General features: G+C 39.4%; 1 protein-coding gene across 1 annotated transcript in view; it reads right to left on the bottom strand.

Moving 5' to 3' along the window:
* Positions 1 to 542: 542 nt before the first annotated feature.
* Positions 543 to 15,370, bottom strand: part of LOC109930049 (N(4)-(Beta-N-acetylglucosaminyl)-L-asparaginase-like) — a 38,597-nt gene continuing 23,769 nt past the window's right edge. Inside the window, exons 7-9 of the mRNA XM_048595335.1 lie at positions 14,521 to 14,628; positions 9,459 to 9,592; positions 543 to 2,291 (exon numbers count right to left, since the gene is read on the bottom strand). Of these exons, the coding sequence (XP_048451292.1) occupies positions 2,197 to 2,291; positions 9,459 to 9,592; positions 14,521 to 14,628 (337 nt within the window). The 3' untranslated portion in view covers positions 543 to 2,196. The remainder of the gene's footprint in view (positions 2,292 to 9,458; positions 9,593 to 14,520; positions 14,629 to 15,370) is intronic.

The raw sequence follows: 15,370 nt of genomic DNA, 5'->3' as shown, positions 1-15,370 counted from the left end.
GTGGTGGGAATCTGGAACGCACTCCCTGGGAAGGTATTGGAAGCTGGAAACCTCACAACCTTTAAAAAAATTTGGTTGAGTACTTCAAATATCACAACATTCAACGAGATAACAAGGTGTAAAGTTGGATGAACACAACAGGCCAAGCAGCATCAGAGGAGCAGGAAGGCTGACATTTCAGGCCTAGACCCTTCTTCAGAAAAAAATTCAATGATCTGGGGCAAGTGCAAGAAATTGGGATTAGCGCACTACTAGATGGGTGTTGGGCACGTGTGTGTGAGATTACCTTAACTGAGGCTTGGTAAATTACTGTGGATCATTCTGTAGATGAACAAAGTTGGTTGTGAAACATTGCTTCAGTTTCTCTGCTTGTTTCAGCTATAAAAAGCTGAAACCAGAAAGCCAACAAGAGATTATCTGAATTGTAGAACTCCTGAGAAACATTTTCAGACATCTTTACCATGTTAACATCGCTCCATAAACGCAAATTGTTTTTGAATTATAGAAATGTTCAGAAAATCAAATCATCCTCTACAAAAATGTGAAAATCTTATTAAATTCTTTAATAGCAGTCACTGTGTACAAAAAAAATATATTTCATCTTTTTCTGACAATTGCAATCATTTCAGGTTTAGAACTGATATAAAATATCAGCTATAATCATATTGAATAACCGTGACTTGAGGGGACATATGATCTGATCATCTTACTCATTATGATTTGCAAGGGTTAAGCTTATGTTAACGTCAAAAAACGCATCAACGTATTTAAGTGGTAAATGGAGAACTGCTTGACTGAAGCTTGACGATCAACAACGGTTGGTAGTCCATGAGTTAAGCAGAAAATTGACATTTGTGGCAGTTTCAAAAGTGTTGTCTAACAGAGGCAGCTGCTGTACAGCTAGTTCAGCACAGCTCTGCATAACCATCCCAATGATTGCTATTTGCAAACAAAACAGTTCAACAGGTTCAAGTGCACTTGCCCCAGAGGTATGTCATAGCAAGTCTGAAAGGTCAATTAAAAATACAAGAAAAACTTGTCAGGAGTGCCTTTCAACTGCAACAATTCATCTGTAAGTATCTATAAAATGCAACATGCAAAAAAAAAGTCATATTTTGAGTACAACTCTTCATTATGTTCTCCCTCCACTAATTTGTACACATCACAGAAACCAGATCATTAGGCAGCTAAGTTTTAATGTTAGGGTAATTATAGTGGCAGTACCTTTCTTTTTAAATGTTTAACAATTTCCTCCAGAACACTTGGGAGTTGTTGCTTTTCCTGAGGCTGAAATGATGGTGCACCCAGTAGGGCTCAAAGTGATGAAAGGCTCTTTAAATAGGGATGGTCTTGTGTCTGAGTTTAGTACACTCAGGGAGCAGTAGGTCAGTCTGACAATTTGGAGTTGTACTAAGACCACCATGCAAAGGTAGGTCTGAAATCATGGCTTCTCATTCCAGCACAGTACATTTTTACAGATACTGCTCCTTTACCCTCAAAAGAGGCTGTAGATGCTAGTTCAATTGAAATTTTCTGAACAAGAGAGCGCAATCAATTATCTGATGGAAAAGTCAAAAGATATGGATCAAAAGCAGAGACAATTGCAGCATGGAAACAGGCCTTTTGGCTGCCTGCTGCCCAGTTTTCAGAATTAATCTAGTCCCAGATGAATGGAAATGAGATTCTGATCTATCATCATTTCATTGAATTACACAACAGGCTCGAGGGGATGGAAGACCGAGTCATGTTCTTACAGATCTCATGCATTTGCAAACATACCGACATGAATGATTGCTGCTCGTACAATTTTAGGGTTCTCTAATTACTTATTTTCATTAAGGTTCCAAATTTCTCTTAAAATGGTCAAAGGGTAGATAAATGGACTCATGGTATAGATAAATCATGGATGTGATAATGGCACAAGCTCAGTGGGGGCTGAAAGGTCAAGTGTTCACGTGCATGCACATGAAAGAAGTGTGTTCACTTTTAGAGTACACCTCAAAATTCAAATACAAACAATCTGCATACACTAAATTGACAATCAATATGGTTTAGTTACCAATGTACATGACAAACAAGGTTTCTTTCTATACTTTAACAGATTGCAGCTGATTGAGAGGTGTCATTTGGGTTCAAAATTGAGTGCAAATGGTAACAAGCCCTAAAAGTCTTTGAAAGTGATGCATCACAGTAGCTTTAAATGCAATCCACTATCTGTTCTGAGGTCTCTGATGGATTGTAAACCATAAAGTGGAATTGGTCGAACCCTGGACATTTACTGCATGCAGCACCTAAAAGGAAAAAAAATAGAAAGACTCAGTTATGGTTAATGTAACTCAACAGCAATGAGCTTGTTATCTTGAACCACATGGTCCTTGTTCTAAAATGTTTCTAATGGTTTTGAGTGATACATATTTACAACTGAATGAACTTCAACCTTATGTCACTGTGAAAAGTCACATTTTTTTCAAAAAGAAAGGTAATAGTAAATTTCCAACTATTGCAATGTGATCTACCGCAGAACAATTCTCCCCCAATTTGACCATTGTTCTTGTTTTGCTTTAGGTGAGTATCACGAACTACAAAGTCAAAAGAAGCAGAATCTTTATAAAGATGAAAATCTATCACTCTTTAAAAATCAACAATACTAATTATAATACAACTTTGATGATCAATCTTGAATATACTTTGGAAACTAGCAGATTGAATTGCTTTTTGTACGTTTTAGGCTCCCTTCCTAATAGCATTGTCAACACACAGCAGGTGGACTGCAGTGGTTCATGAAGGCAGCTCACCACCACCTTCTCAAGGGAAATTCAGGGCAGGCAATGAATGCTGGCCCAGCCAGTGACACCCATGTCCCACAAATGAATAAAACAAAAGGCCTCACCCCTTCCTTTGTTCCCCTTCTATTTCTACCCATTTCATTTGCCCAATCTGCACTTACCTCTTCCCATTCTGGGAAAGAATAATTCATTCAGGAATCTCATTGTTAAGAAGGTATGAAAAGCTGCAAAGTAACTGCTTCAAATATTTTTGTCATGTCTGTTAAACCTTACACTATGGTCAAGAGTGGTGACCTGATCTTGGACCCAATTCAATTGCCTTCGCAAAATACCTGTTCCAGTGGCTATTCAGCAAAGCCAATTGGAATTATCAGGCTCTCTTAGTAGTATAATTTATTGTCAAATGTTAATAATGTATAATATTTAGAATAACCAGTCAGACTCAGTATAGAAAGACACTAGGAAGCTCAGAGGAACAGAGGGATCTTGGAGTGCTTGTCCAAAGATCCCTGGAGGTGGCAGCACAGGTTAATGGGGTAGTTAAGAAGGCATACAGGATGCTAGCCTTTGTCACTCATGGCATAGATTATAAGAACAGGGAGGTTATGTTGGAGCTGTACAGAACTTTGGTTAGGTCATAGCTGGAGTACTGTGTGCAATTCTGGTCTCCACTCTATAGGAAGCCCTGCAGGGGTTTCAAAGGAGATTCACCAGGATGGATGCCTGGATGGAATATTTCAACTAATGAAGAGAGGCTGTATAAAATCAGGTTGTTTTCACTGGAGTAGAGAAGATTGAGGGGGGACCTGATAGAGGAATATGAGATGATGAGAAGCATGGACAGGGTGAATAGAAAGCAGCTGTCCCCCTTAGCTGAATGGTCAATAACATGGGGTATAATTTTAAAATGAAATGCAGCATGTTTAGACAAGATTTGAAGAAGACCTTTCTCACCCAGTGTGGTCAAGGTCTGGAATACACTGCCTGGGAGGTTAGTTGAGTCAGGAAACCTCACGACCTTTAAAAAGTGCTTGGATGACCACTTGATATGCAAAATATTCAAGGCTAAGGGCCTAATGCAGGAAAGTAGGAGGAGATTAGGCAGTTGTATATTTTTGGCGAATAGAATCAATGGGCCAAAGGCCCTCTTCTGTACTGTATGATTCTACCATTCGCAACATGATGGCAACAACAATAACTTTCATTTGCATAATACCTTTAACAAAACGGGGTGCCTTTTACATTTGCGTTAAGGTGAGAGCAACACAAAGAAAACCAATGCTGGCCTCAGCTTATATTTGCATTTATTGGCCAATTAGTCAGGCAGCCAAACAGAGGTGTAGTACAAAGATGGTCTGGCCACACTTAAGCTGCTACAGTCCAAGGTGATAGCAACCTCAGTTGATGTTGATGGATCAGCCATAGTAACTTTGAGGTGAGAATACAGTTGTCCTCATCTGGAATAATTGGAAATGGCCTGACCAAAGACTCAACAGCTCTAGTTTCATCTGTCAGAGAGAGAAACAGCTGACAAGTGTTTTAAGTCCAATCTGACTCTTCTTTAGAAGTAGAAGAGACTGGAAAAGTGATGGGCTTCAAGCTGTAAGATAAACAGAGGCAGGAAGGAAGAGCAACTGAAATAGGTCGGAAAACTGCCCTGGAGCAAAAGGCACAGTGTGCTAATAGAAGTAAAGCGAGAGATATAGAAGAAGAGTGTGTTAATGAAAAATGTGAATAGCAGAAAATAGGTAGCTCCACATCAAGCCACATGGTGTCAGAGAGTGGATTATTCAAGATGGAGGACAGAATTCATGGTCTGAAGATTTTCAACTTCATGTTGAATCCTGAAGGTTGTAAAGTGCCAAAATGGAAAATGGGGTGCAGTTTCTCCAGCCAGCTTTGGGCTTTACTGGAGCACCGCTGCAGGCCTGGGACAAAAACATTAGGACAACAGCAAGATGGAGTATTGAAATGTCAGAGCGGCAGGTTGAGGCCATTTACCAGACAGGGCACACCCATTCTGCAAAGCAGGCACTGAGTCTGCGTTTGGTGTCCCCAAGTGTACACGAGATCACTCTTCACAGACACGGCCAGGCCTGCTGAGTCTCTCCAGCGCATTTTTTTTTAAAGATCATTTCTCTAGCATCTGCAACACTTTGTTTTTGTCAACAAATATCTTGGTATCCAACTTGAAATTGCAGTGCAGTATCCAATTCAATCAATGATTTCTCCTAACATCTCACTGGATCTCAAATGGATTAACCAAGGGATTTGGAAATTTGAAAATTTTTTAAAAATCATTCATGGGATGAAGGCGTCATTGGCTAGACCAGCATGTATCGCCCATCCCAAAGGATCAACCATATTGCTGTGGTTCTGGAGTCACATGTAGGTCAGGCCAGGCAAGGATGGCAGTTTCCTTCCTAAAGGACATGAGTGAACAGGATGGGCTTTTTCCTGACAATTGATCATCATTAGACTCTTGATTCCAGACTTTTTAAAATTGAATTGTGCTGGTATTCAAACCCCAGTTCCCACCACGTTACCTGGATCTCTGGATTAATAGTCCAGTGATAATACTGCTAAGCCATCGCCTCCCCTCTCCGTTTGCAAATAACGCTAGAGCAAACTTTAAGTAAATTGGAGGTTGGGATTTTTTTTGTTTGAAAAACATTACAGCTACGCAGAGATTAGTGCGACTTCTTCTATCCTTAAAATGTTATCATGTCAATATTAGAAAAAGACCCACGAGAGAACCGGAAGCTCAACACAAAAATAGCCAAATAAGATCTGAGTCCTGATAGGTAGTAATTGATGGCACTGGCTGAGTCTAAAAACTAATCAGAAATCACTGCTATAATCATTAATAACTCCTACAAATCCAACAACAGACGAAATACAATCCTAAAATACAGGGTATTTAAGAGCTACATTCACAATTCCCATATTGGGCCAAGAATTGATAGGTCGAGGGTTAGGAATTGGAAATGTGGCATTTATAAATGGCTATTTCTTGAAGTGAAGCCAGCAGAATACTGTATCTCACTCTCTATCATCAGTTTTGGAGTCAGTGATACTTATGCAACACAATTCACTGTTCTCTGAAACAAAAACAGAAATCGCTGGAGAAACTTAACAGGGCTGGCAGCATCTGTGGGAAGAAAGCAGAGTTAACATTTCAGGTCCAGTAACTCTTCTGATGTCATCATTATGTATTTGGATTCTTTGTGGCAGACTATAGTTCTTGCGTTTTTTTCCTGGACCACAGCATTCTTTTCAAGAGCAGATATACCTTGGGTCGCTCTATGCAAACTCCCTTATTCTCTAAATTATAGTAATATGATACGTTTGAAAGTTGGTGCAAAAGGCCACACCAACCCTCTAAAATATTATTTAACAAAAAATTAATTAATTAAAAGGAAAACCTGATCTGAGTAAAATTTAACAGCCCAGAAGAATTCAGTGGCATTATTGTTATTTTTAATTTGTAAAAAACTTTTCCATTCTTTACAATAACTTCGCTGAAGTATTCTCTTTGCTCATTAAGCCAGGAGGAAAAATGTCCCAGGAGGGAAAGGAATCAAAATGATAACATTATTTTTGCCAGAATATCATGCCAAAGGAATCAAAGGATATAGTGAGTCGGCAGAAATGCAGAGTTGAAGCCATTCGATCAGATCAGCTATGATCCTGTCAGCACTCACAGGGCTGAATGGCCGACTCATGCTCCTTATTTATTATGTTCAGTTTTATGTACCATTCTCCAATAACATTCTCTATTAAGCCAACTCCAGTGTCTATTTCACTCCTTTGACAAAATTTGTGCTGCAAATGTCCCCTGGACGGAAAAGATTGAGTTGTTTTGATATTCAGAATTCAAGCATTCTATCCTTTAGAGGTCTCACAGGACAATAAATGTAGACTTGCACATTTATACTTTGCAATATTCGTTACCTATTTCCCAGCAGGTAGTGAATGGGTGAGACAAAACTAAACCAGTCAGCTGGTTATAAATTCAATCTGTTTTTTTTCCAGCAGATATTTTTTACTCGACATTTCTGTAAAGTGTCTCAATCTTATAGCGTGGAAACATGCTGTGAAAGAACTACAGCTGGCTTTCAGCTCTGGAAAAAAAACATATTGCAGCACTCCAGGAGATAGGGCTAAACATGTTGATTTGTGCATCCTTGCAGATCAGAATAATATTCTAGATTACTAGTGGGGTTATCCACTTCGATGAATTAAAATGCAACACAGTAAAGTGCGCCATGTTTTGTCAGCTTGAACAATTCTCAGACTAGATTCAAAATTCTAAACAACCAACAGCTAATTACTGTAAAAGGCCATCTCTATAACTGAAGATCTACACAGAACAGGGTTGAGCTATTTATTTAATCAAGCACCATCTGAGGGATATGGACCAGGAAAGCAGGCAGGTGCGATTAGTTTAGTTTGAAATTATGTTCGGCATGGACTGGTTGGACCAAAGTGTCTGTTTCTATACTGTATGACTCTATGACTCTATGAAGACCGGCCCAATTTACTCACCCTCTCCTCAAGACAGTCTGTCCTGGTATCAGCTTAGTGAACCTTTTTCTGACAGCTCCAATACCAAAATCTCCCCTATTGTACCCTCCATTCCCTTTGAAACAAAGGCTAAGATTCTATTTACCTTCCCTATTACCCACAAACTTAAATGCTAGTATTCTGTGATTCATGTTCGAGGATGCCCAAATTTATCATTCTGTAGCCTTTCTCCACATAAATAATATTCAGCTCCTTTCATGATGGTATACATTAACGTTCTTTGGCAGAAGCAATTATACAATCAGCTATGGACATTCAGAATCATAGTATAAGCTGTTAAACATGGGTCAATTTTAAAAATCTGTTCCTAGCATACTCCCTTTGCTAGCAAATGTGAATGGTGATTTCAAGTGGAAAAATGCACAGTTCAATATTCAATACACTACAACATACAGTTAGACAATGCCTTTGGCTCTCTTCAACTCCAGTATTATCAGCCTTTCCATCTTCTCACCGTAGCACCATGCTTCTGAGTCCAACACTCTGGCTCCAGCTGCTTTTGAAGACAGATCTGTACATCTTCAACATGACTTCATGGATATGAACTCAACTGATTTGGCACTATATCCCACAATCTGTCCACTGTGTTTTCAAATTTCGTAATTGGAATATAGAGAACACTTGAATCTACAACTGTCGTTAGATCTCTTCATACAGGCCTTTCACATAAAGCTCCTATTTCTTCTGCTTTGTATTGTCCATTATGAATTTCCGTGGCCTCTCTCTCCAAATGTATTGATCCTGATTGCCTCCTCTAAGTCCGTCCCATACCCACCAAATACCCAATTTTATTTAGATCCAATTTTGATTAGAAAATAAAGTACTGCAGATGCTGGAAATGTGAAATAAAAGCAGAAAATGCTTGTGCAGGAACCAAATTAACATTTTATGCTCGTGATTTTTCATCAAAACTGAGAAAAAATGATTTTAATTGGTTACAAGCAGCTCAAATGGGCGACTTGAAAAGAACAAAAAAATCTATAAGGTGTAAGACTTGGTTGGTGGGACGCAGGACTAATACATAGAACATAGAACAGTACAGCACAATACAGGCCCTTCGGCCCATGAAGAAAATGGTTATGTGACAGGCAAGAAACAATAGTTTCTCAAAGAAGTCTGAATGGCAGAATGATGAAGTGCTGCTGTTGGACAATAAGAACAAGATAAAAACGATATTAAGATCAGAATATGGAAGAGATTACGGCCAAAAATTGTTGAGTCTGGAAGCTGCAGAGTACCTAATTGGATGATTCCAATCCCTGTGACCTACCTATTCATAGAATCATAGAATCTGTACAGTGCAGAAGCATGCCATTTGGCCCATCGAGCACCCCACCCAGACCCATCCCTCCAACCTTGTTCCCTGTAATTCTGCATTTCCCATCACCTATCTACCTATTATGCAGCTACCATTTACATCTTACATATTAAGTTAACTTATGAAAAAGAATCTCTGCTAAAACTTCATCATGGGCCTTTGAAAGTCCAGGTATAATGCCATTTGGTCTCTCCCATCCACCCCCTATCAATTTGGATGTGCTGGAAAAAGTATGCGATGCTAGTCATTAAGAAATTATGTATTTACATCATTACATTGTATCTAGGCATTGCAGTGATTTCAAATGTTGGGGAGGAGGCCATTCAGTCCACCAAGCCTGTTCTACCTCAACACTATCCCTACATTCTCAATGGCATTCATCTCCAGAAATCCATGTCTTGAACATACCCAGTGACTTGGCCTCACAGGTTTCTGGTTGTATTTCATGCATTGTCCAAAGACAGGGTTTCAGCTGTGGCTGGGGCCAGTTAATCAAAATGTTTCTCTCGATAGCACAAAAGAAAGGAGGCATAAAATGCGGAATTTTACATACTTTTGTCATTTTTGTTACAACGAACACAAACCTGTATCCAAGTGAGCAAGGACAGATACTTAACGATAAATCGAGTCTGCAAGGTCATAGGACGAATGTTAAGTGCAGTCAAGTTTACTCAAGACTGGTCTAATTCCTGTGCGGCTTTAGATTTTCTCTCAGGAAGTTAGTTACACCATTTATCCTTACAACAGGTTTTGTTTTAAAGACTTACCGTAACCCCCAGTTCTGTTCGCACAGATGATTGCACCAAAAAACTTCGGATAATACGTTTGAATTCTTGCAACAACTTTCTGGCAAGCTGTAGTTGGTTCCATTCCCCATCTCATATATTCCACGGCCTGGTAACTAATTTGAGGCAAAAACTTCAAACTGAAATAATGTCCACATGAAAAATATACTCAAATAGCAAGAAAAAAAAAAAATACACAACTTACCACAAATTTTGTGCATAAAATAGGAAACTTTTCTCAGTGTGAGAATTTTTAAAATGCTGACTGATCTTGAGAAACTCTAGTCAGAACTGTCCATTTATGAAGCATTGAAAGGAAAAACAGCATTCAGAACTGAGAATTGATGCCTTATTTCTGAACCACTGCAAGAAATAGGTCACACAGAACTAAGATTATATCCATTAGGAAAGATTGAATAGGCTAGGGCCCTTTTCTCCAGAGAACAGGAAATAAAGGCAAATTTATAAAGGTCTTAATATAATGATTCTGGAAGGGTTTGATTGAAAAGACATAGATGATGTCTTGGCTTGTGGGCCAAACCAGAACAAGGGGCATGATTATGATATTGTCACTAATAAAACCAATTGGGAATGTATGAAAAACCACTCACAGTTGAACTAAAAAGGGCAATGGAGGTTAATAGTATGGATGCATTTAAGGAAAACTTGATGCAAGAATAATTTTGGTGTTAAATGAAGATGAGTGGGAAGATGATTTTGCACAGCTTAACAACAAACATTTTCTGAATTAATGATGCCCAGAATGGAACACAATACTCCAAGAAAAGGCCCAACCAATGTTTAAGGATCAGCATAACTCTTGTTTTTGTATTCTATCGCTTGATTAAACTAAGGATCCCATAAAGCCTTTCTTTGTAAAACCTGCCAGAACTCTTAATTTTTTGCACCCTCTTTAAATGTGGACCATTTAGTAGATTTGTCTCACCAGACTCTTCTTGCCAAAATACCTCATTTCACATTTCTCTGCATTAAATTCCATCCACCACTGTCTGCCCATTTCACTAGTCTCTCTATTGTCTCCTGATTTCTGTTACTGTCCTTCTCATTTCCGAGTCACTCCCAAACATTGAAAGTGCACTGTTTATACCTAGGTCCATATAATTATCATGAAAAACAGCATTGGTCCCAATACCATCCCTGAGGGCCAGCAGTGTATACTTCACCCCAGTCTGAAAAACAACATTTTAACACTACTCCTTCCCTCAACCAATTTTAGACTCACTGATCCCTTTAACAGTGTGGGTTTTAATTTTGCTGACATATGACACCTTGTCAACCATCTTTTGAAATTCTATATAGACAACTTCGTCCTTCTCTGTTGCTTTGAAAGAACCCTAGTTGTTCAAACAGGAATTGTTTTCAACAAATTTCTACGAACATTGGCAAATGCTCGTTTTCTAAATGTTAATTAATTTTGTCCTGCAATATTATCTGTAAAGGTTTTCCCAGTGTTAGGCTGACCAGCTTGCTTTGTGAGGTTTGTCACCTCACCTTTTTTACATAAAGTAAAGGCAGACTTATAATAAGAATACTCTGGCACGAAGGTATTGTTTCCATTGTCTTACCAGACCACAGGGCTGCTGTCTCATTAGACAGAGACAACTCAGATGAGCAGAGAGATTGAGGAGGACAATCCTTCATGGTAACCTTAGCTGGTGTGGGAGTTGAACCCATGATCTTGGCATCGCTCTGTGTCACAAACCAGCCATCCAGCCAACTGATCTAGCCTCTCTTGCACTCGCATTCCCTTTTCAAGCTCTCTACACTTTCCATATTCAGTTTGGATCTCCATATTACAAATCTTACAATTCATCACAAGTCCCTTTTATTGGTTTCTTTTTCACTGCTCTACCATTAATCATTCGGGGAACTTGATTTTGGGATGCTCTAACTTGCTACCGCTCCAATGGAAATGTGTCTACTTTTGTCTCTGAACTATTCAAAGTCCTCCAATTGGTTAACTATTGTTTTACAACGAGTTTTATTCCTTAAATTCCAATCCCAATCATCTCAATTCCTTTCCAAGTTAATCTTCCTCCAATTGTGTTTTTACGCTTCATTGCATCTCATCCTTTTCCATGACTATTCTAAGCTTGATGTTAATGTAATATTAACCAAATGTTCTCCCACTGAAATATATTCAATTTGTCCCGTTTCCTTCCCAGTAACTAGCTTTAGCACTTTCTTCCCCACTGAACGGGAAATATGCTGATCAAGAGTATTTGCTTGTTCAGAACATCTCACTATTTGTCCTATTACACCATTGCAAAACCCAGTCTATAAATAAACTACTCCATTATGAATACTCAATAGATACTGCATCTTTCTACACTTTGTTCCTTCCCACTATCTGCTGGACTGTTAGTATAACCTTAGTGACACAAAAGTTCCTCAAAATTAAGGAAATGGACATTGTCCTTGACCCCAAAATTACATCATGCCTCTCCAGTGATGTAACAGTTACTTTGACCAAAACTGGCACTGAATTCTTTGTCCACCCTGATCCTTCCTGAATATCTGAGTGAAGCCAATGAGCAATCTCAAAGGGGATTTATACATGGAAGCAGGAGCCATAGCTGTGATCCCAAATGAGTACATTTCAACTGTCATTAACATGGAAGAAAAAGCTATGCAAGGGATAGTGAAACAGGAAGGACCTGGGACAGTGGTAGGTTTAATAAAGAGGCAGTTTTAGAATAGAATATTAGAATAAATCATGTTTAACAAAGTCATGAGTTTTTTTTTTACAAGGCAGTAGAAAGTATAGATGAGGTTAATGCAGTCGATGTATTCTACGTAGACTTGGAAAAAGCATTTGATAAAGTGCAGCAAATTTGAGCAATGCTTGTGAGCAAGGTTAGAACCCATGGGAGGGGGAACAAAGTTACTCTCAAACTGCATATAAAATTGACTGAGTACAGGAAGCAGATAGAATCCCTACAACGTGGAAGCAGGCCATTTGAGCCATCGAGTCCACATCACCGCTCTGAACAGTGTCCCACCCAATCCCTATCATTCTACATTTCCTGAGCCTACACGTTCCATGGGCATTATGGACAATTTAACTTGGCCAATCCACCTAACGTGCACATCTTTGGGCTGTGAGAGGAAACCAGGGCACCCAGAGGAAACCCACGCAGGCCCAGGGAGAACATGCAAACTCCGCAAAGATAGACACCCGAGGGTGGAATTAAACCTGGGTCCCCTGGTGCTGTGAGGCAGTGATGCTAACCACTGAGCCACCAGGCTGTCCCAGATATTGCTAACAGTTATTTTTACACATTACAGGATCTTTTCTTGTTGCTTTTCAGACATCAGTGCTAAGATCCCCATTCTTCTTGACGTAGACTTGTGCACAGGACACCAATTCAAAATTTATGGCTGATATAAAACTTGTAATTATTGTGAACTGTGAGGAGAATAGCGTAATTCTTTAAAAGGACATAGTAAAGAAAGAAAAATGGGCAGACAACTGGAAGAAAACAATGCAGATAAATATGAAATGATTCATTTGTTAAGAAGAAGTAGAGAGGCAATATAAATCAATGGATATAGTTCAAAAGGGTGTGCAGGAATGGAGATGTCTGTATATTTCACTGAAAGTGGCAGTGCAGCTTGGAAAGAGCGAATCCAAAACCCATGGATTTTATAAATAGGGGCATAACTACAAAAACAAGAAAATGTTATAATAACTTTATATAAAATACAGTGCAGCCTCAAGTGAAAAACTGATTGATGAGAATGACTCCAGGAATGAGGAACATCCGACACATAGATAAATTGGAGAAGTAAATCACTCTCAGCTGAGGCCACTCTCCTTGAAGAAGAGAACGTTGAGAAGAGATTTGATAGCAGGTCAACAAAGTAGAGAGTAGATGGGGAGAGTCTGTCCTCATTGATCTCTTCTGGTTCATGACTTATGATGATTGACAAAAGAAGCAACAGTAAAGTAGCTTTCATTTCTGCAGCAAGTGGTTAGGATATGAAATGTACTTTCTAAGAGTGAGCTGGAGACAGATTCAATTATGGCTTTCAAAAGAAACCTGGATCATTATCTGAATAGAAAACATTTGTAGGGCTGGGGGGGAGAAGCCAAGGGAGTGGCACTATTCGAATTGTTTTTACAGAGATACAGCACAGACATGACTGGCTGAATGGCCTCTTTCTGTGTTGTAACTATTTTAAGATCCTTCAGTGCCCATGGCCAATAATAAGAAGTTCCCAATCTTCCCTTTGTTTGAGCCAAATATCCATTATGACTACTGCGTCACAGAGATGAAATTTGCTGGAATAATAATAATTAGGTTCTTAGTACTCACTGTTAGTCTGGGATCAACTGGAAAGTTATGAAATGTCTATACAGTTGAAGAAAATGCAAAAGTCCAGAGATTGCTGTCACAGACATTTTTCTGCTCTATAGGGAGCACAATTACAGTTCTTACCCATAGACTCCACATTGAAATGAATTTTACAGTTTGACCCTACTGTCCTTATACACCAGTTCCACATGAAAGATAGCTCAAAATGTTAGGGCTAGCGCATGCAGAAATCAAAGCGTTTTAACTGAACAAACTCCCCAGCTTGAAACAAAACTTAGAACTGTGCTGTTTCGTTCCCTCAAAGAAAATTAGCTCAGAAACTTAACTTTTTTTGAATTCAGCATTGTGTAAATAAACTCAATATTTCTTGTGCTGATCCCAACCATGAAGATGCCTTGTTCGGAGACTTCATGCTGGAACAAACACTGTTCTTGCTTTAAAGCTAGTCAAATCTTAATTGGCAGCTGCCAGTGGAGCAAATGGTGAGTTTCCTTATGCCGTAAGGGCCATTCGTTCACCACTGATTGTCAAATGTAGACTTTTGTCCCATGTGCAGGCACAACTCAGTAACTATCTTTACAAGGCAATGCACCTTCTCATCCATACACTCTAAATCCACTGTCTTAAGTTTGCTCCCTGCTAGATCTTTCCTACTTCTGAACTCCATCACCTGGTAAAAAGCAGATCTGTTAACAAAGACGTACCTTGGAAGAAACCGCATCATAATATCGCCCATTCCAGTCGCAGCTGCAGCTCCGGCTGTGCTATCGGCATAAGCACCTGCCCCAACTAATGGTGAATCTCCCACACGGCTATGAGAAACACAAATAATTATTGGGAGGTGATGGCCTAGCGGTGTTATTGCTGGACTATTAGTCCATAAACTCAGGGAATGTTCTGGAGACGCAGGTTCAAATCCCACCAGGGCAGTTAGTGGTATTTGAATTCAATAATGAATCTGGAACTAGTGCTTGAATACTGACCATGAAATTGTTGTCGATTGTCCTGAAAACCCATCTGGATTCACTAATGTCCTTTAGGGAAGGAAACTGCTATCCTTACCTGGTCTGGTCTACATGTGACTCCGGACCCACAGTATTATAGTTGATTCTTAACTCCCCTCTGGGCAATTAGGGACGGGCAAGAAATTTTGGCCTAGCCAGAGACACCCACATCGCGTGAGTGAATAAAATGAAAATAAAATGACTGTTGCTTTTGAGTAAATATCCATCCGGATCATGGAGATCACAGCGGGTCAGACAGCATCCATAGAGAGAGACCAAGCTAACGTTTTGAGTCAAGATGACTCATCATCAGAGCTGATGTGAAACGTGCTCTCTCTCCATGGATGCCGCCTGACCCACTGTGATCTCCAGCATCTGTTGTTTTCAGTACAGATTCTAGCATCTACAACAATTTGCTCCTCCATCTGGATCATCCCTAGAAATTAACTTTTGCTGTTTAAAAAATTCTTAGAAATACCATGCTAATTCACTGAAGAATTCAACACCCAATGATTCTGTAAGTGGGGAAGAAATGCCTCTGGACTAAATG

Source organism: Rhincodon typus, chromosome 3 (assembly GCF_021869965.1).
Source record: "Rhincodon typus isolate 14 chromosome 3, sRhiTyp1.1, whole genome shotgun sequence".
Taxonomy (NCBI): Eukaryota; Metazoa; Chordata; class Chondrichthyes; order Orectolobiformes; family Rhincodontidae; genus Rhincodon; species Rhincodon typus.
Note: the sequence above shows the minus strand (reverse complement) of the source record. Positions and strands in the feature narration are given on the sequence as shown.